At 42.0% G+C, this 21,348-nt stretch overlaps 1 protein-coding gene across 1 annotated transcript in view; it reads left to right on the forward strand.

Annotated features, from left to right (window-relative positions):
• Positions 1–318: 318 nt before the first annotated feature.
• The window catches only part of LOC144689136 (double-strand-break repair protein rad21 homolog), an 84,356-nt gene continuing 63,326 nt past the window's right edge, over positions 319–21,348 (forward strand). The window contains exons 1-3 of the mRNA XM_078556275.1: positions 319–462; positions 2,360–2,489; positions 7,362–7,461. Coding sequence (XP_078412401.1) covers positions 319–462; positions 2,360–2,489; positions 7,362–7,461 — 374 coding nt within the window. The remainder of the gene's footprint in view (positions 463–2,359; positions 2,490–7,361; positions 7,462–21,348) is intronic.

Here is a 21,348-nt window from a genome sequence, read left to right on the forward strand (position 1 = left end):
CCCTCCAAGTCAGGGTGGTTTTTGGCTTGGAGGGTGATGACAAACTGGAAAGCTCCATATATTACTGGAAAGAATTAGAATAGAATGGCTAATATGTTGCAGATTAGCTTAAAGTCAACCCTAACAGTTTATATAATGGCCCATGTCAGTGGAAAACAAGAAGTGGAAAAGAGGCCATGCTGTGATATAGCTGTACATTTAGGATTCTTACACCTAACTGTATTGTTAATAATATGACTCCCTTATTTTACAATGTTTCACTTTTTTTTCCTTCACCAGCATTTTCTCTAACTTGTGGTAGCTGTAGCAGCTGCAGTGATGTTTTATGCTACCTTATTTCTCAGCAAGCGTGGGCCACTGGCTAAGATTTGGCTTGCTGCCCATTGGGACAAAAAGCTAACGAAAGCCCATGTGTTTGAGTGCAACCTGGAGACTACTGTGGAAAGCATTATTTCACCCAAGGTAAGATAACTGAATATGCATTAAATGATCAAGTGCTGATGTATTAATATATAAGACAGAATTGACAGTATAAAATTGATTTATACTTTGAATTTAATTTGTCAAATTATAAATTAGTTCATGCCATGCAACCTGTAGAGCTCAGTAGATTACAATCCAAAGCCTTTGGATTTCAAAATGGCTACTCTGGAAAGGTTCACTACTCAGTTACTTAGTTAGAATTTGAAGATGCTCATTCTTCCTTGTTGGTTTAGCCTTTCTTCACATCTATTTAGAGTTTGTGTTTTAATTTCTGTTCAAAGCTAAGTAGAATGCTTACAAATTAATCTATTAAAGATAATACTAACTATAAACATTTGCAGTAAATATTCACGTTGGAAGTGTTTTCATTGTTTAGTCTTGTGTGTTAATTTCACTGCTTAATAATGTTTTTGTAAACTTCTTATAACATTCTAAAATATAGTAGTGACTGATGCTCAGTTATATTCAAGTCACTGGAAGTAGAAATCCATTCCTTGTGCATTCTGGTATACTCAATGCCCTCCAGCTCTGACCACTGGACTGTGTCCCAGCTCATCCTCCCAGAATTGCTATCAATCATGACAGCAGAGATGTTGGAAGTTGATGGTCTTTGTGTGTCTTCTCCCACTAGAGGCTAACAACAATGGAAAGGAGAGACTCGATCTTGACTGAGACAGAGTTCCTCTTTGCAACCAACATAACAAGGAGTTCAGTTGCTTAAAACAAATATTTGGATTATAATTTTGCCCAATGACTAAATAAGATGCATATTTTCCTGACTCCCATATAGGTCTAAATTAGACCTGAATGTTGGCTACTTTTTGACATTTAGCTACACTACAGGGTATCACATCTAATGGGATACACAATACATGCTGTATGTTTACTTATATGAATGTTTTTGGCCTGTGTCACATCTGGGTAAAACATATGTGCTAATGATAAGTGCTGTACATTGGCAGGAAAGAAAGGAGTTTGCATGTTTGCTCTTTTGAATTGTTACAGATCCACTAAATTGTTGGATAAAAATTTACGATCTCTTTTAGCACAACATTTAAAAAACACTTTTCAGTTGTTAATCACACACTGTAGCGTAAGTAGCAAATGGAAGGTGAAAATCAATGCATGAATTTAATTGGCACATATATGTCACCAAAATTTATGGAATGATGGAAAAGTTCAGTTAAACAGTAAACCAGGTTTAAAGATAAGGAAATTAGACTTTTGTATTGTTTGGTATTTGTTAGATTCACACCAGCAATGATGTATTACCCTTCAAAATTGATAATTGTCAGTAGCTTTTTGGGAAAGAGCCATATCATGGACCAGATGAAAGCTCCCTGATGGCCCAGGGAGTTTGTCAGTGAGTTTTTGGACCATAAAGAGCAGGAGAGCCCCAGCTCTATGAATTAGTTGATCTCAGTTAGGGCAGTGGTGGGGGTTCTACTATTGGCCTCGGGTCCCTTGGGGGAAAATCAGCCAGAGTCGCGATTCTTGATTACTATTCAAAGATCCTGCTAAAAGCCCAATTAAAGATTGAATGCACCAGCGCAGAGGGTTCTGCCGCGGTGAGCCAGCCTAAAGTTCATTGACTTTGGTGAGACCGGAAGATCCCACTGGCATGGAGGGCCGGAAAATCCCGCCCATGGTGTTATTCTCAGAACTTATTAGGCTTTGATTAGGACATAGGGAGGGACTAAAATTTGCATTCATGGGGGCCACAATGAGTGCCAAAAGTAGGTGCTGAGATGTGCATTTTTAGCAATGGATAGAAATTACTTTAGAATATACAGGATACACAAATAAGGCTAGGACCTATGATAAATTAGAACTTTACAGAAAAATAAATTTAGTGATGTTTATGTCTCCACTTTAGGTTAAAATAGCACTGAGAACTTCGGGACACCTGCTTTTAGGGGTGGTGAGGATTTACGATCGGAAAGCAAAGTACCTCTTGGCAGACTGCAATGAGGCATTCACAAAAATTAAGATTGCCTTTCGTCCTGGTACTGTACACTCACTACAATTCTAGACATCTTGATTAGTAAAGGATTGCTTTGCTTTTGATTAAGGAAAGATTACTTTCTCATTTAGATTTTTATTTCAGACTTAATTTAATGGATGACAGTACAAATATTGGTACAAGGCACATCAGAGCCTCACAGGCTTTCTTTTGACCCTTGGATTGCATCATCCACATCATGTCATAAAATTACACATTGTGGGATTTTCTTAAAGTTCATAAATTTCTCAAATAAACCCTTGTCACCTGCATGCTTTGGTTCCTCTCCTTGTGACACTATGTCAGTGTCACTGGCATTTGGAACACTTTTTGCTCAGGCTTTTGAATAAAATTTTGATAATTATAACATCTTCAGCTAATGTTACAATTGCTTAATCTTGAGTATTGCTGAAAAAAGATTTTTTTCTGGTGACTTACAGTTAACTCCCAAACATTGTTTGAAATTTAAACCAGGCACCTTGACTCTGATTGGTCAAGGTATTGCCCTGAGGAGGCTGCCACTGTGCAACGGTGGTGGAAGGAGTGAGTGTTTGTGAATGGGCTGTCAATCAAACGGGCAGCTTTGCCTTGGATGATGTCAAGCTTGTGTGTTGTTGGAGCTGCACGCATGCAGGCAAGTGGAGAGTATTCCATCACACTCCTGGCTTGTGCTTTGTAGATGGTGGAAGCTTTTGGGGAGCCAGATGAGTTACTCGCCTCAGAGGATTCCGAGCCTCTGACCTGCTCTTGTAGTCACAGTATATATGGCTTGTCCAGCTAGACTTTTTTCTTTTTATCCATTCACGGAATGTGGGCATAGCTGGCTAGGCCAGCATTTATTGCCCACCCCTAATTGCCCTTGAGAAGGTGGCGGTGAGTTGCCTTTTTGAACCACTGCAAACCTCTGGTCAATGATAACCCCCAGGATGTTGATAGTGGGATTTTGGTGATGGGAATGCCATTGAAAATCAAGGGGCGAAGGTTGGATTCTCCCTTGTTGGGGATGTTCATTGCCTGGCACTTGTGTGACGCGAATATTACCTGCCACTTGTCAGCCAAAGCTTGGATATTGTCTAGGTCTCGTTGCATTTGGACATGGGCGCTTCAGTATCTGAGGAGTCGCGAATGGTGCTGAACATTGTGCAATCATCAGCGAAAATCCCCACTTCTGACTTTTTGATGGAAGGAAAGTCATTGATGAAGCAGCTGAAGATGTATTGGGCTGAGGACACTACCCTGAGGAACTCCTGCGGTGATGTCCTGGAGCTGAGATGACTGACCTCCAACAACCACAACCATTTTTATACTAGGTATGACTTCAACCAACGGAGAGTTTTCCCCCCCGATTCCCATTGACTCCAGTTTTGCTAGGGCTCCTTGATGCCACTCTCGGTCAATTGCTGTCTTGATGTCAAGGGCACTCACTCTCACCTTACCTCGGGGGTTCAGCTCCATGTTTGAACCAAGGCTGTAATGAGGTCAGGAGCTGAGTGGCCCTGGCGGAACCCAAACTGAGCATCAGTGAGCAGGTTATTGCTAAGCAAGTGCCGCTTGTTAGTGCTGTTGATGACCCCTTCCATTACTTTACTGATGATCAAGAGTAGACTGACGGGGTGGTAATTGGCCGGGCTGGATTTGTCCTGCTTTTTGTGGTCAGGACATACCTGGGCAATTTTCCACATAGCTGGGTAGATGCCAGTGTTGTAGCTGTACTGGAACAGCTAGGCTAGGGGTGTGGCAAGTTTGGAGCACAAGTCTTCAGTACTATTGTTGGAATATTGTCAGGGCCCATAGCCTTTGCAGTATCCAGTGCCTTCAGCCATTTCTTGATATTGCGTGGAGTGAATTGAATTGACTGAAGACTGGCACCTGTGATGCTGGGGACCTCAGGAGGAGACCAAGATGGATCATCCACTCAGCACTTCTGGCTGGAGATTGTAGCAAATGCTTCAGCCTTATCCTTTGCACTGATGTGTTGGGCTCCCCCATCATTGAGGATGGGAATATTTGTGGAGCCTCCTCCTCCAGTGAGTTTAATTGTCCACCACCATTCACAACTAGATATGGCAGGACTGCAGAGCTTAGATCTGATGTGTTGGTTGTGGGATCGCTTAGCTCTGTTTATCACTTGCTGCTTATGTTGTTGGGCGTGCAAGTAATCCTGTGTTGTAGCTTCGCCAGGCTGACCCCTCATTTTTAGATATGCCTGGTGCTACTCCTGGCATGCCCTCCTGCACTCTTCATTGAACCAGGGTTGATCCTCTGGCATGATGGTAATGGCAGAGTGGGGGATATGCCAGGCTATGAGGTTACAGATTGTGTTTGAGTACAATTCTGCTGCTGCTGATGCTGCTGCTGCCTCATGGATGCCCAGTCTTGAGTTGCTAGATCTGTTCGAAATCTATCCCATTTAGCACGGTGGTAGTGCCACACAACATAATGGAGGGTATCCTCAGTGTGAAGGCGGGACTTCATCTCCACAACGACTGTGCGATGATCACTCCTTCCAATACTGTCATGGACAGGTGCATCTGCGGCAGGCAGGTTGGTGAGGATGATGTCAAGTATGTTTTCCCCTCTTCTTAGTTCCCTCACCAACTGCCGCAGACCCAGTGTAGCATCTATGTCATTTAGGACTCAGCCAGCTCAGTCAGTAGTGGTGCTACTGAGCCACTCTTGATGATGGACATTGAAGTCCCCCAGCCAGAGTACATTCTGTGCCCTTGCCACCCTCAATGCTTCATCCAAGCGGTGTTCAACATGGAGGTGCACTGATTCATCAGCTGAGGGAGGGCGCTACACGGTAATCGGCAGGAGGTTTTCTTTCCCATGTTTGACCTGATGCCAGGAGGCTTCAAAATGCAAAAGATACCCACTTAGATGAGAGATTTTTTATTTACTCAGGACCCCAATTTCTTACAAAGGTTGTGAACAGGCTAGCTTTATCTCAGACTATTGCCAGGCACAGGGATGGAGTCAGTAAAGTTAAAGTCAGAGGTCCCGTGGTGAATTAGTAGTGACTTAGGTAGGGTGGAATCAGCATGAAGCATCAACTAGCTGTTGTCCAAGTTAGGAGACAGATGAATTGAGTGAAATCCAGAAACTGTTTGATTAAACTGGTTGAAAAACTAAAGTAGAAAATGAGATTCAGACTGAAGGGACTATAAAACAGAATGTGAAAATCTTTTCTAAATATTTCTGTAGCAAATAAGTGTTTGGAGAAACATTAAGGCACTCAGTGATATGCAGATAGCACAATGGGACTGATTTGCCTTTAGTTGTTATAAGAAAAGATGTTGTGATTTTCCTGCTCCTGGAAAATTGTATGGATCCAAAAGTGAAACCAGCTCCTTCCAATATGCTATGCATAATTTGTTCAGAATGTTATTTAAAATCCTCTCTTATGGCTCAGAGTGATTAGCCAAGTCATTCAACCTAGAAAGATCTCTGGTTCGACCTCTGGCCTGTGCTGAAATAGCTGCATTATTTGTGGTAGCAGCACGGGCATTACAATTGACTTCAGCACTTTTTGGTGTTATAACACGGTAGATGACGTGTGCCAGGCAGATCAAATCCACGAGGGAAACTTGATCGCGCTGTCACAACGGTTTTGCAATTTGTATTTATTTCGAGATGCGAGCACTGAATTCAGTAGTAATAAGTCCACCAAGACTCTAGAGATTTTTTTAAAAACTAAAATTAAAATATTTATTAACAAAAGAAAAGATTTTAAGCACATAGGTAGGTCTACAAATTACTGCTATAAGGGCTCCTTAAATCCCTAATTAACCTGGCTACCAGTTACACCCCCTTTAAGGCAATGGTCCAAAAATAGATATTTTAGATTTTAAACAAATCCAGCAAATTAACACAGTACCATGGACAGTGGAATTCAAAGTGGCTTTCTCTAGGTTTGTGTAGACAGCAGGGTTAATGCACAAATACTGGATGCTTCTTGGAGGCGACTTCACACACTTCTGTTAGATCTTACAATGCCTTCCCCTGACACATAGCCTCATTCTCCTTTATATATGTTTCACCCTTTTTAATATGTAAATTCCATTGTTTCCATATTTCTTTGGAACTTTTACCTTTCTTATAATATAAATCTTTTCATGTTGCTACTATTATCATTAACCTCTTTGAAATTTAAATCCCCTTCATCGATCTAAAAATGCAAATTGCCTTTACACCTTACATGCTAAGACCCCAATCATGTTTGCACATTAGCACTTCTATTCCTTACTTATTTTGATAACTTCAACTTGCCGTCTGCTTGGCTACAAAATGTAATTAAATCTCACATACAGACAGAAAAACACAACCCCATAAACCTACTTTACAATAAACTAGAAAAATATTTTTAAAATTAGTATACTCTCATGACATTGACTAGGAAGATGAAAATTAGCCAGGGTTCCTACTCTTGAACATTTCTTATTTACCTCTGTTGGAATATCCCAAGAGTGTGAAATTTAGGTAAAGACAGGCTCAGGCTTTGCTATGGTGCCTCCTATGGACAAATGCTGCATCAAATCTCTCATAATTGTCACTTGTCTGAGGCCATGATGATAGTATTGCAGGTAACTTCAATACCCCTGAGCTATTGGAGGAAATCACAGCCAAGGAGTGATCTTCGAGCAGCTATAATCCCAGTATGATAAGCTAATAACAGTAGAATGGTTCACTAATATGCAATTCCAATTTACTGTTAGCAGTCACTGCTGTCAGGCAAAAATCAAGTCACTGTTTTTCTTTTGTTGCTGCTGTTTTCTGCATTGTTATTTGAAACTTTAGGAAAGAAAACTAGAAATGACTCAAATTAATCCATATACTCTGAATCATTGTAACGCACTGATTTTGTTTGCTGTTACAGATATTGTGGATCTTGCTGAAGAAAACCTTGAAGCTACCTACAATGCCATAACATTGCCTGAAGAGTTTCATGAATTTTCCAATCAACTGCCTGACGTGGAGTGAGTCCCTGAACTTTATACACTGATGGGCAAATCTGTGCCTGTTTGTGCTGTGTGAATGATGCTGGAGTTTTATTTTTCTTAGCTAAATTTGTGCTCCTAAAGGTGTTTAATTTTTAAGTGATACAAAGCAGCTTTCTTAAAGAGTGGTTTTCATTTGTGTTTTAAATAAAAGCAAAGGTATTTAAAATTATAGAGTGGACACCAAGAGAATGGCCCAAATTTTCTCTCCCGGGTTGGGTGTTTGAATCCGACCTTTAAAAATGGCTGCTTGGTGTCAGGTTTTTGGCCAGGTGTGAGCAGGCTGGATTAGAAGTTGGGGTGGGTAACCTGCGAAGAACTGAGGAGGATGCCAGGCGCGGAGGTGAGCTGGATGGAAGGCCTGCCTTGGGGCTCTGGCACTGTGTCCAAAGTTTAAAAATAAAGATTACAACACGAAACATTCCTCCAGCACTCACCCCTCATTCCCCCATCGCACACATGGCTTGTGCCCCAACCCATGCTACCCCTTGCCACCCCACCCATTCCCATGGCTCTTTATAGCCCTATGTCAACCTGTGCTCCCACCCACCATTGCCCTTTATAGCCCCTTTGCCCCTCCACCCACCCCCATTGCCCTTTATAGCCCCTGTGCTAACCATGGCCCCCACCTACCCCCATGGTGAATTATAGCCCCTATGCTAAACTATGCCCTTCCAGCCACCCCCATGGCCCTTTATAGACCCTGTACCAATGCATGCCAGCCCATGTACCGAACCCTTTTCCCTTACACCTACCGTTGCCAACTCATCTAGTGTCCACCATGGGTACACCGCAAGAGCCATGCAGAAACCAGATAGAATAAACTTCTAAGTGTATTGCTGACCACTATTATGAAAAAAACACTGATTAGAAAAAAATTTGATATAACAACAAGCATTGGAATTCATGGTCCCACATCAAAGTGTCTATAACCACTTGTAGCTGTCAATCACTGTGAAATAGCAGGTTCCCTACTGTGATAATGGATAGTTGTAAAATCAGTCATGCAGCTCTAATCCAGTAATTGAAGCCCTCAGGCTTATGTCAACAGACAGAGTGAAGTAGCAAGCAGTCTTTTCTTTAAACACTCCAGGCATTTTATTTCAAAGATTTAAAGGGTACGACTTTTAAATATCTTGACAGATCCCTTTGAAGGTGCTTCTGGCACTTTTGACAAGTCTGCTGACCGTTCCAATGAGCTTGACAGTAATGAGTTTGTGCACTTTTTACGCATGTTTATGTCTACTTTTAACTATTCCAAAGGGTAACTGCCATCCGCCAAAGGGCACCTTACATCCCCAAAGGTGTCCCACGACCGGATCCAAAGCGGTACCCTGGCTATCCAAAATGAATGCACAAAGTTCAGACCTGCTCTTACCCGATCTAATCTTCACACTTTGGGCAGAATATTATGCTTGGCGTGCAGGCGCGTGCCTGACACGCCTTAGCGTAAAATGAAGCGCAATGAAGTCGGGTGTGCGCCCCAACATCACCGCGCACTCGCGCAATATTATGTTCAGCAGGCGCGCGCCGGAGTCGGCTGCACACCTGCCGATGATTGAAAGGCCCATTAAGGCCATTAACAAGCTAATTAAATTCAGATCTATGCTGCCTGTTCAACCTTACAGTTGGCGAGCCGGCAAAAAGGCCAAGCAGCCTTTATATTTTTTAGGAAACCTCATCCAGGAGCGGGATGAGATTTCCTAAAGCAAATAAACATTAAATGAAAATTTTATTTTGGAATTAAAAACATATCCCATCTCATGTAACATGAGATGGGGCATGATTTTTTGAATTTTTACTGTCTTTATAAATTTTTTTAAAAAGGGCTTCAATCTCCTTGAGGCAGCTCCATGCCTCTGGGATTGAAGCGCTCATTTGTGTGCATGTGTGAACTGTGCGCTAGGCCTGGCTCTTCCCCCCTCCCCCCGCCCGCACAGGCAGCGCTCAGCGCTGCTATTTGCAATCCACGCAGGGTAGACCTTAATTGGCTTGCCCACGTGAAATTGCAGTGCAGAGCCAATCGCGGGCAATGATTGGCGAAATTTGAATTCAGTTAAAATTTGGGATGACCACGAAACGATTGCCTGTTGTTGGTTCACTAATAATAAGGGAAGGAAATCTGTTCTTAACAATCTAGCCTATATGTGACCCTTAAAAATGTCCTCCGAGCAAGGGCAATTAGGGATGGACGATACAGTGATACTCTGTTATTACACGACGGATGATGTGTTTCCACGAGGGAAACATGATCACGTGGTCACAACGATATTGCAATTTGTAGTTATTTTGAAATGCATGCCCTGAATTCAGTCATAAACAAGACCACCAAGACCTTGGAGATTTTTTAGAAAACTAAATTAAACATTTATTAACAAAAGAAAAGATTCCAAGCACATACATAGGTCTACAAATTGCTACTATACTAACTCCTAAAACACCTGATTAATCTGGCTTCCAGTTACACCCCTGTAAAGGCAACAGTAAACAAAAAAGAGATTTTAAATAGATTCCAGCCAATTAACACATTACACTGGACAGTAGAATTCAGAATGGCTTTTCCCAGCTTCGGTTTCTGTATACAGCAGCTTAATGCACAAATACTGGGGTTTTTTCACACTTCTGATAGATTTTACAATGCCTTCCTTGACACATAGCGTCTTCTCCTTTATACATGTTTCTCCCTTTTAATGCAAATTCTATTGTCCCCATGTGTTTTTGGAACTTTACTTTCCTCATAATATAAATCTATTCATGGTGCTAATATTGCCAGTAACCTTTGGGAAAAATAAATACACTGCTTGTCCTAGCTTCTCTGGCTAGGTGTAAGATCCTACCATCTCTTTGAAATTCAAACTACCCTAATTTAACTAAAAATACAAATTCTCCTCATCTCATATTCTAAAACTTCAGCCATGCTTACGTATTTAGCTTTTCAAACCTAGCTTCTTTTGATGAGTCAAAGCCTCCAGACCAGCTGTCTCCAATTCAGTTAAATCCCTCACACACACACAAACAAACTATCCAAACCCCACTATTAATCTATCTTTACAATATAACGCAATAATATTATGAGAATTATTATATATTCGTGACACCCCCTCCTTACCAGGAAATGAACCGTCATAATTTTGAAAGACGGCTTCATTTTCTTAAGCCATTTTACTCTACCTCCTTTACTTATCTATATCCTCACACTATTACATTATCAGATGCGTGCTATATATTTATATATATAACATAATATATATAACTATATCTTTTATATACAAATCCTTGATATCAATAGAAGTTATTTCAGTCCAGCGTCCAGGTTTTAAATGTCCAATTTTCCTTTTAAGCTTTAAACCTTCGACACTGCATCTTCAATTAGATTTTCTCATCCATGCATAATCTGTAGATTAAATGGTTGCAGTAATAAACTCCACCTGAATAGCCTTGCACTTCGGACTCGAAATTTGTCCAGAAACTTTAAAGGATTGTATAAACAATTGTTTCTGATGAATTGTTTGCAACGTAAATCTCGAAATGCTGCAATGCTAACACCAAACCCAGAGTCTCCTTTTCGATCATTGAATATCTCTCTGTTGTACATTCAGCTTCTGTGAAAAATACCCTATCGGTTTTCAATTCCAGTTTCATCTTCTTGCAACAATATGGCCCCAATGCCTGTGTCGCTTGCGTCAATGGCCACCTTAAATTGTTTGGCATAATTTGGTACTGCCAAAACTGGTGTCATAGCCAATACAGTTTTCAAACTGTGCTCATTGAAACTTTTTGTTCTTTTTTAATAGTTCAGTCAATGGAGCAACCACACTGCTAAAATTTGGTATAAATTTCCAGTAAAACCCACTCATACCCAGAAATCTCAAAACTTCTCATCTTCTTGTAGGCACGGGGAAATCCATGATAGTTTTGACTTTCACATCTCTTGGAGCCACCTTACCGTGTCCAATGGTATGGCCTAGATATGTAACTTGCGCTTTTGCAAATTCACTTTTAGAGAAGTTTATCTCCAAATTAGCTCCTTGTAGTCAACTAAATAATTCTTCCAGATGTTGTAAATGCTTCTCCCATGTTTGACTGAAAACTATCAAGTCGTCAATATAAACAGCACAATTGCTCAGTCCTGCAAATACTTTGTTTGTCAGTCTTTGAAATGTTGCAGGTGCATTTTTCATACCAAATGGCATGACTTTAAACAGATATAGTCATTTTGGCATCACAAAAGCCAATATCCCCATTTGCTCTCTCCGATACCAGTACTTGCCAATATCCTCTCAACAAGCCAATCTTTGTGATAAACTTTGATTGTCCCACTTTCTCAATGCAATCTTCCAACCATGGTATAGGATATGAATCTGCTTTTGTCACCGCATTCGTCTTTCCATAGTCCACAGACAGTCTTTGGGCAGGATTTTCCCCTTGTCGGTCGGGCCCAGGAACGGCCGCGAGACCGACTGCTGCCCATGATCGGGCTCCGACCGTGCCTTTCACGCTGGCTGGCCGTTAATTGGCCAGCCAGTGTGAAAGGCGCGGTTGGAGCCTCAGCGCTGCCAGGGCGGGGGCAGGGGAGTGCAAGCGCATGCGTGGGGGAGCACGTACTGGCAGTTCCCTGAAGACACACAGCTGCCTCCAGGAGCTGGAGGATTTTAAAATGAAAAATAAACTTTTTACATATTATATAAACATGTCCCCAAATGTGACTCAGTCACATGAAAAGGGACATGTAAAAAAGGATGTTAATAATGTACAGAAATAATTTTTTTTAGAAACCGTTGGAAACATCATCCCTGTGGAATTAGGGCACCATCACAACTAGACTCAATGATGTAATTTTGAAACATGAATTTGATTTCTTTCTGTACTTGTGATAACTTTGCTGGAATTAATCTATAAGAATGTTGTCTTATCGAAGATGGAACTTCTACGCTCACATCATGTATAGCTAAATTTGTCCCCCCTCCCAGCTTATTCCCACAAATAGCTTTGTGAAACTGCAATAGCTTCTCCAAATCACTTTGACACTTGTCTGGAAGGTAACTCAATATTACATTTAAATTTTTAAGTACCTCCTCATTATCCAATTTGATTAGAGGAAAATCAATTTCAGAATCCTTCATTTCTACCTCTTTCTCCTTATCTACCACCACTAATACCTCCTTTCGGTCCTCTTCCCTGTCAAAATACTTTTTAAGCATATTTACACAACACACTCTCTGTTTTCTTCGATCTGGAGTATTTAGGAAATAATTTACTTCACTCAGTTTCTTTTCAATCCTGTAAGGCCTACTAAACCTTACCTTTAACGAGTCACCCAGTACTGGTAACAAAATGAACACCTTTTCCTCAGCAACAAAACTACGAGTGGTAGCTTTCCTATCTGCCTTCACTTTCGTCACTTGCTGTGATATCTTTAAATGTTCCCTAGCTAACTCAGATGCTCTGTCCAATCCTTCTCTGAAGTTTGATACATAATCTAAGGGCATAGTTTCTGAATTTTGACCCACCAATTTCTCATGAATCAATTTCAGTGGTCCCCTTACCTCATGACCATAGACTAATTCAAAAGGACTAAATCTAGTCCATTGTTTTATCTCTACCTTTTAGCCTTTTTCGATTCCTTCACCCCACCCTACCCCACCCCAACTAGGGCTATCTGTACCTTGCTTGACCTGCTTTCTACCCTTAGTTAGCACATTCCTTAGATAATATCACCGCCTTCAACACCTCTTTGTTCTTTTGTCTGTGACATCTTTTGGTTATCTCCACCTATCACTGGCCCTCTATCCAGCTCCACTTGTCCCACCCCCCTTAAACCAGCTTATATTTCACCTCTCTTCTATTTTTACTTAGTTCTGTTGAAGGGTCATTCGGACTCGAATCGTTAACTGTGTTCCTCTCCGCCGATGCTGCCAGACCTGCTGAGTTTTTTCAGGTATTTTTGTTTTTGACTAAATCTGGTTATGCATTAGGAGCATCCCTAATAGCAAATAACAAGAATGGAATTCCCCATCCCAATCCTGTGGCTATTTCTGACTATACACCCTCAACATTGTTGTAAAGATTAATGCCATCTTTCCAAAGCCCCTTGTGATTCAAGATGGTAAGCTGTTGACTTAAACTTTTTTATCCCCAAACTGTTCATTACTTCATTAAACAGCTGTGGCATGAAATCTGAACCTTGATTTGATTGCATTTCTTTTGGTAATCCATATCTTGAAAAACATTTAGTCAACTCTTCCATAATTTTCTTTGTTATAATATTTCTCAAAGGTATCACTTCAGGAAACTTTGTAGACACATCCATTATTGTCAGTAAGTGCCGATTTCCACTTTTAGTCTTAGGGAAGGGTCCTACACAATCAATCATGACCCTAGTAAAAGATTCTTCAAATGCTTGAATTGGAATTAAAGGTGCCGGCTTAATCAGTGCTTGTGGTTTCTCTATCACCTGACATGTGTGACACGTTATACAGAATTTGACTACATTTCTATGCAATCTAAACCAATAATAATGTTTTTGTACTTTCACCTGTGCCTTTCTAATTCCTAAATGTCGCTCCATTGGAATTTCATGAGCTATTCTCAGGATCTCATTTCTATATCCAAACGGTATAACAATCTGATGTACTTCCTTCCAGCTTTCATCTGTTGAAATCTGATATGGCCGCCACTTTCTCAGTAACACATTATCTTAAGATAATAACATTCCGGAATACATTCTGCTGCCTCTGTTTCTCAGTAAGCTGTCTCATATAACCGTTGTATTTGTGGATCCTTTTTCTGTAACTCTGCCAACTGCCTTGAGCTAAATACCTCAGCTGCGTTATCTTCCATTCTTATTCCTGAACAATCTTATTAAAAACAGTATCAACTAATTGAATTTCAGCACCTTTCCCCCAACTTTTAACTCCCTCTCCTACCTGTTTCAGCCTGTGAGCTTGTGACCTTGTTACCACACAATCTGGAAACAATCCAGGATGCTCTTTCTGCAACACTTCTGTTGAAAATACCTTTACAGGCTGCTCAACTACCATTGGCATCACCCACATCTATGATCCAACTATATCGTTACCTAAAATAAATTGAACCCCTGCAATGGGCATTTTTTCCAATACTCCAATAACCACCTCACCTGTTTGCCACTTACCCTTTAAATTTACCTTCCACAATGGAATAGGTTTAGCATCTCCATGAACCCCACTTATTATCACCTGTTCCTGCAATACTCCCTATGAACAACAAATATCACTATCTCACAACATTAAGGATTGACTAGCCCCTGTGTCTCTTAAAACTTTAATAACTTTACCTACTCCACCCTGAACACATGGAAAGACTTCCCCTTCACATACAAAATCTTTAAACATTTCTGCAACCTGCTCCTCAGAACTTCCTTGGGTAAATTGTGAACACATTCCCACATCTTTACTTATCACTGATTCTTCCTGTTTTACCTGTACACAAACCATTGTTCTTTTCCTGTGCCTGAACCTCAGAACCCACAGTTTTACTTCCAGAACTTTCCTGCATCCCAATAATTCCAACATATTTTCCCTGTAATTTCCAACACACTGACTTTGCTTGCCCAACTTTATTACCATGAAAGCACCTCAATTTTCGAGTGTCATTTCTACCTCAGCACCTTCCTTTTTATTCTGAGAAAAAACTTTGTGGGAATTTACACCTACTCCTCATCCCTGACTACCCACCTTCTTTTCATCTCCCCACTTTCTATCCTCCTCTGATTTAAAAGGGCGATGAAAAAAGGTTTAGATCTATGAACTCATAGGCCAGAATTTTTAGCTCGTTGAGCAGGCATGCGCAGACCCGAACGAGTGTAAAATGATGCGCAATGACGTCGGGTGAGCATCCTGACACCGTTGCGCACTCACGCGATATTTCGGTCGGCGGGTACGTGCAGGAGTTGGCAGCGTGCCCGCCGTCAATTAAAAGGCTATTAAGGCCATGAAAGTAGTGATTAAATTTTTCGCTTCCCGTCCAACCTTACGGTTGGCGGGCAGGCGAAAAGGCCAAGTGGCCTTTGGATTTTTTAGGATACCTCATCCACGGGAGGGATGAGGTTCCCAACAGCTATTAAAAATTAAATAAAATTTTTAACATTTCATTAATAACATGTCCCTGACAGGGTCACATGAGGGGACATGTTTTATTACATTTTAAGTTATTTATTTTTAATTTTTAAAATCTTCACCTCCCTGAGACAGCCCTGTGCCTCAGGGAGGTTTTCCTGCGTGAAGTTCCCCACTTGCCCTCCTCTCCCACACAGACAGCGTGAGCGCTGCAGCACGCGTTTCACCTGGGCGGTCCTTAATTGGCCCACTAGCGTGAAATTGCAGTCAGGCCCCGATCGTGGTGGGCTTCCCAACCGTTCCCGCTCGACGAGGGCAAAATCCTGGCTATAATCATCAGCTATTTCCACTGCTTGTCTTACAGTTTTAACCCTCTGTTCCTCCACATGAGTTCTCACTATTGAATTGAATCTTTAAATTCTTCCAAAAGAATTACTTCTCTAAGAGCTGCATATATTGTCTCTATTTTTAACGCCCGTATCCACCGTTCAAAATTATTTAGTTTTACTCTCTCAAACTCAGTATATGTTTGCCCATGCTGTTTTCTCATATTCCTAAATTTTTGCCTGTATGTCTCAGGAACCAACTCCTATGCACTCAAAATATAATTTTTTACCACATCATAATCCACTGACGTTTCTTCTGACAGTGAAGCATAAACCTCGTGCTTTTTAAGTCGGTACTTTCTGTCCCTTTCCTTCTTTCACTCCTCTATTGCTGATTTTTCCCTCTGGAGATCAAGTTTTCGCATTTCCATTTCTTTGTGAAATAATCTCTTTTTTTCTTTTGCCTCCAATTCATGGTCAAGTTGGTAAGAGCCCATGGGATCCAGGGAAAGAATTTTCTCCCCGTCGGGGCGGAAGTGCAGGAGCGGACGCGGGCTGACACGCCTCCAATCGGCACCCCCAATTGGGGGTGCGCCGCCATTTTACGTGGGCGAGCCAATTAAGGCCCGCCCAGCGTGACGTCCACCAGGAAGCACTTTGCGCTCCCTGTGGGGGCGGGGGGAGGATTCCCTCAGCCAGGAGTGCGCTGTTTCGCACATGCACGCGAAAGAGTGCACTCATCTTCCTGAGGCTAAGTGCTGCCTCAGGGAGATCGGTGCCAAATTTAAAAATGGTAAAGGTGTGATAACAAAATTTCCCTTGACATGTCCCCTCATGTGACACTGTCACATGAGTTGGGACATGTCCATCACTTGAAATCATACATTTATTAAATTTTTTAAAACCCTCATGAAATCTCATCCCGCCCGTGGATGAGGTTTCATGCTTTTTCTGAAGCCCACCAGGGCTCCCAGCCTACCTGCCAACCCTAAGGTTTGACGGGCAGATCCATTAATGAGGTTAAAGACTTTGTCAGTAGCCTCAATAGGACATTGACAGGTTGGCGGGTGCACAGCTGATTCGGCTGCGCCCCCGCCAACCTGAAAATTGAAATGGCGCAGGGTGACGTCCAGAGTTCTGCCTGATGTCATCCCGCATCATTTTATGCGTCGGCGAGCGGGCCCCACCCCCTGCTTGCCGAACTAATTATCCTGGTCCAGGTCAATTTGGCAAATTGGATCCAAAATTGGTTTAGTGGCAGGAGGCAGAGGGTGATGGTCAAAGGTTGTTTTTATGTTTGGTAGCCTGTGACCTGTGGTGTACCGCAGGGATCAGTGCTGGGACCCTTGCTGTTTGTAGTGTACATTAATGATTTACACATGAATATAGGAGGTATGATCGGTAAGTTTGCAGATGACACGAAAATTGGTGGTGTTGTAAATAGTGAGGAGGAAAGCCTTAGATTATAGGACAATATAGATGGGTTGGTAAGATGGACAAAGCAGTGGCAAATGGAATTTAATCCTGAGAAGTGTAAGGTGATGCCTTTTGGGAGGACACGGCAAGGGAATACACAATGAATGGTAGGACCTTAGGAAGTACAGAGGATCAGACGGACCTTGATGACATGTCCATAGGTCCCTGAAGGCAGCAGCACTGGTAGAGAAGGCGGTTAAAAACGCAAAAACAAAAAACTACTGCGGATGCTGGAAATCCAAAACAAAAACAGAATTACCTGGAAAAACTCAGCAGGTCTGGCAGCATCGGCGGAGAAGAAAAGAGTTGACATTTCGAGTCCTCATGACCCTTCAGCAGAACTGAAGGGTCATGAGGACTCGAAACATCAACTCTTTTCTTCTCCGCCGATGCTGCCAGACCTGCTGAGTTTTTCCAGGTAATTCTGTTTTTGTTTCAGTTAAAAAGGCATATGGGATACTTGCCTTTATTAACTGAGGTATAGAATATAAGAGCAGGGAGGTTATGTTAGAGCTGTATGAAACGCTAGTTAGGCCACAGCTGGAGTACTGTGCGCAGTTCTAGACTCCACACTATAGGAAGGATGTGATTAGAATGGAGAGGGTGCAGAGGAGATTCACCAGGATGTTGCCTGGGCTGGAGCGTTTCAGCAATGAAGAGAGACTGGATAGGCTAGGATTGTTTTCCATAGAGCAGAGAACGCTGAGGGGGGACCTGATAGAGGTATAAAAAATTATGAGGGGCATAGATACGATAGATAGGAAGAAGCTTTTCCCCTTAGTGGAGGTGTCAATAACCAGTGGCATAGGTTTAAGGTAAGGGGCAGGAGATTTAGAGGGGATTTGTGGAAAAATATTTTCACCCAGAGGGTGGTTGGAATCTTGAACACACTGCCTGAGGGGGTGATAGAGGCAGGAACCCTCACAACATTTAAGAAGTATTTAGATGAGCGCTTGAAACACCAAAGATTACAGGGCTATGGACCAAGTGCTGGAAAATGGGATTAGAATAGATAGACGCTTGATGGCTGGCAAGGACATGATGGGCCGAAGGGCCTGTTTCTGTGCTGTATAACTCTGTGACTAATTCAAGTTTTTTCAGTTCGTTTGCTTGTTCAAATTCAAGCCTCCTCATTTCTAAATCATACCTCACTACCCCCAGCTGTGACTCACTTGTGTCAGGTATCACTTCCAACTTTAAATGCTGTGCTATCACTTCAACTATGGCAAGAATTTTCCCATTGGTGTGCGGGGAGGGCGGGGCCCGCTTGCCAATGTGTAAAGTGACACGGAATAACGTCGGGCGGAACTCCCATTGTCATCCCGCGTCATTCGCATTTTCAGGTCTGCGGGGGCGCAGCCGAGTCAGCTGTGTGCCCGCCGACCTGTCAACGGCCTATTGAGGCCATTCAGATAGCAATTAAATCAATTAGTGGACCTACCCGTCCAACCTTAAGGTTGGTGGGCAGGTCGGGAGCACTGGCGGCCACCTGAAAAAGCATAAAACCTCATCCACGGACAGGATGAGGTTTCATGACTGAATTAAAAAATTAAGATTAACTTTTACTTAAAAGTTATGTCCATGTCCCAAATCATATGACATTGTCACATGAGGGGACATGGATGGTTAATGAAATTTTCCAAAGATTAATTTTTTCCCTTTGGGAACCGACCTCCCTGAGGCAGCACATAGTCTCAGGAAAATCAGAGCGCTCCCTTGTGCACATGCCTTCATTGGCCCGCCCATGGAAAATGGCGGCATGGCGCCGATCGTAGGGCCGCCCGCTCCCGCACTCCCAGGGAGGGGCGGGGGTGAAATTTTGCCCTATGTCTGCTTTCTTTAGCCCTACAGGTAACATCAACTGCAACTTATCCGCCAACTCTGTTAACTTACCCTTAGATACTTTTTGTAACCCAGAGTTATATCTTCTACTTCCAAAAAAGGTTTTAGCCATGGATACAGCCATTTTTGCGGACTTAGCACTTGAAAAAAAGACCCTCACACCAACTCCTGAATTCAAAGTGCTTCTAGTACTTGTAACCTTAAGATTCACCAACTCCGAACCAATCAAGGAATTTCAAACATCCCACAAAGAGTCCCCAGTTAGTTATGATGCAACAGATGGTGTGTGCCAGGCGGATCAAATCCACGAGGGAAACTTGATCATGCGGTCACAATGATATTGCAATTTATAGTTATTTCAAGATGCATGCCCTGAATTCAGTAGTAACAAGTCCACCAAGACCTGAGAGATGTTTTAGAAAACTATATTAAACATTTATTAAAAAAGAAAAGATTCCAAGAACATACATAGGCCTATAAATTTCTATTATAATAACTCCTAAAACCCCTAATTAATCTGGGTTCCAGTTACACCCCTGTTAAGGCAATAGGAAACAAAAAAAAAAGATTTTAAATAGATTCCAGCCAGTTAACACACTACCCTGGACAGTAGAATTCAAAATGGCTTTTCCTAGTTTCGGTTTCTGTAGACAGCAGCTTAATGCACGAATACTGGGGGTTTTTCACACTTCTGGTAGATTTTACAATGCCTTCCCTGACACATAGCCTCTTCTCCTTTATGTGTTTCTCCCTTTTAATGCAAATTCCATTGTTCCCATGTGTCTTTGGAACTTTACTTTCCTCATAATATAAATCTATTCATGGTGCTAATATTGTCAGTAACATAGAAAATATAGAAGCATAGAAAATAGGAACAGGAGTAGGCCATTCAGCCCTTCGAGCCTGCTCTGCCATTCATTTTGATCATGGCTGATCATCCAACTCAATAGCCTGCTCCCACTTTCTCCCCATATCCTTTGCTCCTTTTTGCCCCAAGAGCAATATCCAACTCCTTCTTGGAAACATACAATGTTTTGGCCTCAACTACTTTCTGTAGTAGCGAATTCCATAGGCTCACCACTCTCTGGGTGAAGAAATTTCTCCTCATCTCAGTCCTAAATGGTCTATCCCGCATCCTCAGACTGTGACCCCTGGTTCTGGACTCCCCCACCATCGGGACATCCTTCCTGCATTTACCCTGTCTAGTCCTGTTAGAATTTTATAGGTTTCTATGAGATCCCCCCTCATTCTTCTGAACTCCAGCGAATATAATCCTAACCGACTCAATCTCTCCTCATATGCCAGTCCCGCCATCCCAGGAATCAGTCGGGTAAACCTTTGCTGCACTCCCTCTATAGCAAGTACATCCTTCCTCAGATAAGGAGACCAAAACTGCACACAATATTCCAGGTGTGGTCTCACCAAGGCCCTGTACAATTGCAGCAAGACATCCCTGTTCCTGTACTTGAATCCTCTGGCTATGAAGGCCAACATGCCATTTGCCTTCTTTACCACCTGCTGCACCTGCATGCTTACCTTCAGCAACTGGTTACAAGAACACCCAGATCTCGTTGCACATTCCCCTCTCTCAATTTAAAGTCATTCAGGGAATAACCTGCCTTCCTGTTTTTGCTACTAAAGTGGATAACCTCACATTACTCCACATTATACTGCATCTGCCATGCATTTGCCCACTCATTCACTCAATAACCCTTGGGAAAAATAAACACACTGCTTGTCCTAGCTTCTCTGGCTAGATGTAACATCCTACCATCTCTTTGAAATTCAAACTACCTTGATTTATCTAAAAATGCAAATTCTCCTCACCTCACATTCTAAAACTTCAGCCATGTTTACGTATTTAGCATTTCAAACCTAGCTTCTTTTGATGAGTCAAAGCCTCCAGACCAGCTGTCTCCAATTCAATTAAATCCCCCCCACACACAGGCAAACTATCCAAACCCCACTATTAACCTACTTTTACAATAAATCACAATAATATTATGAGAGTTATTATATTTTTGGGACACGCCGGTCCCATGATCCCCACATCCCATGAACTTATGAAAAAAAGGCTTGAGCAGAGCATTAACACTTGCATGGGCTGGTTGGGCTAAATAGCCTAT

This window comes from Cetorhinus maximus, chromosome 13, assembly GCF_964194155.1.
Source record: "Cetorhinus maximus chromosome 13, sCetMax3.hap1.1, whole genome shotgun sequence".
NCBI classification, from domain to species: Eukaryota; Metazoa; Chordata; class Chondrichthyes; order Lamniformes; family Cetorhinidae; genus Cetorhinus; species Cetorhinus maximus.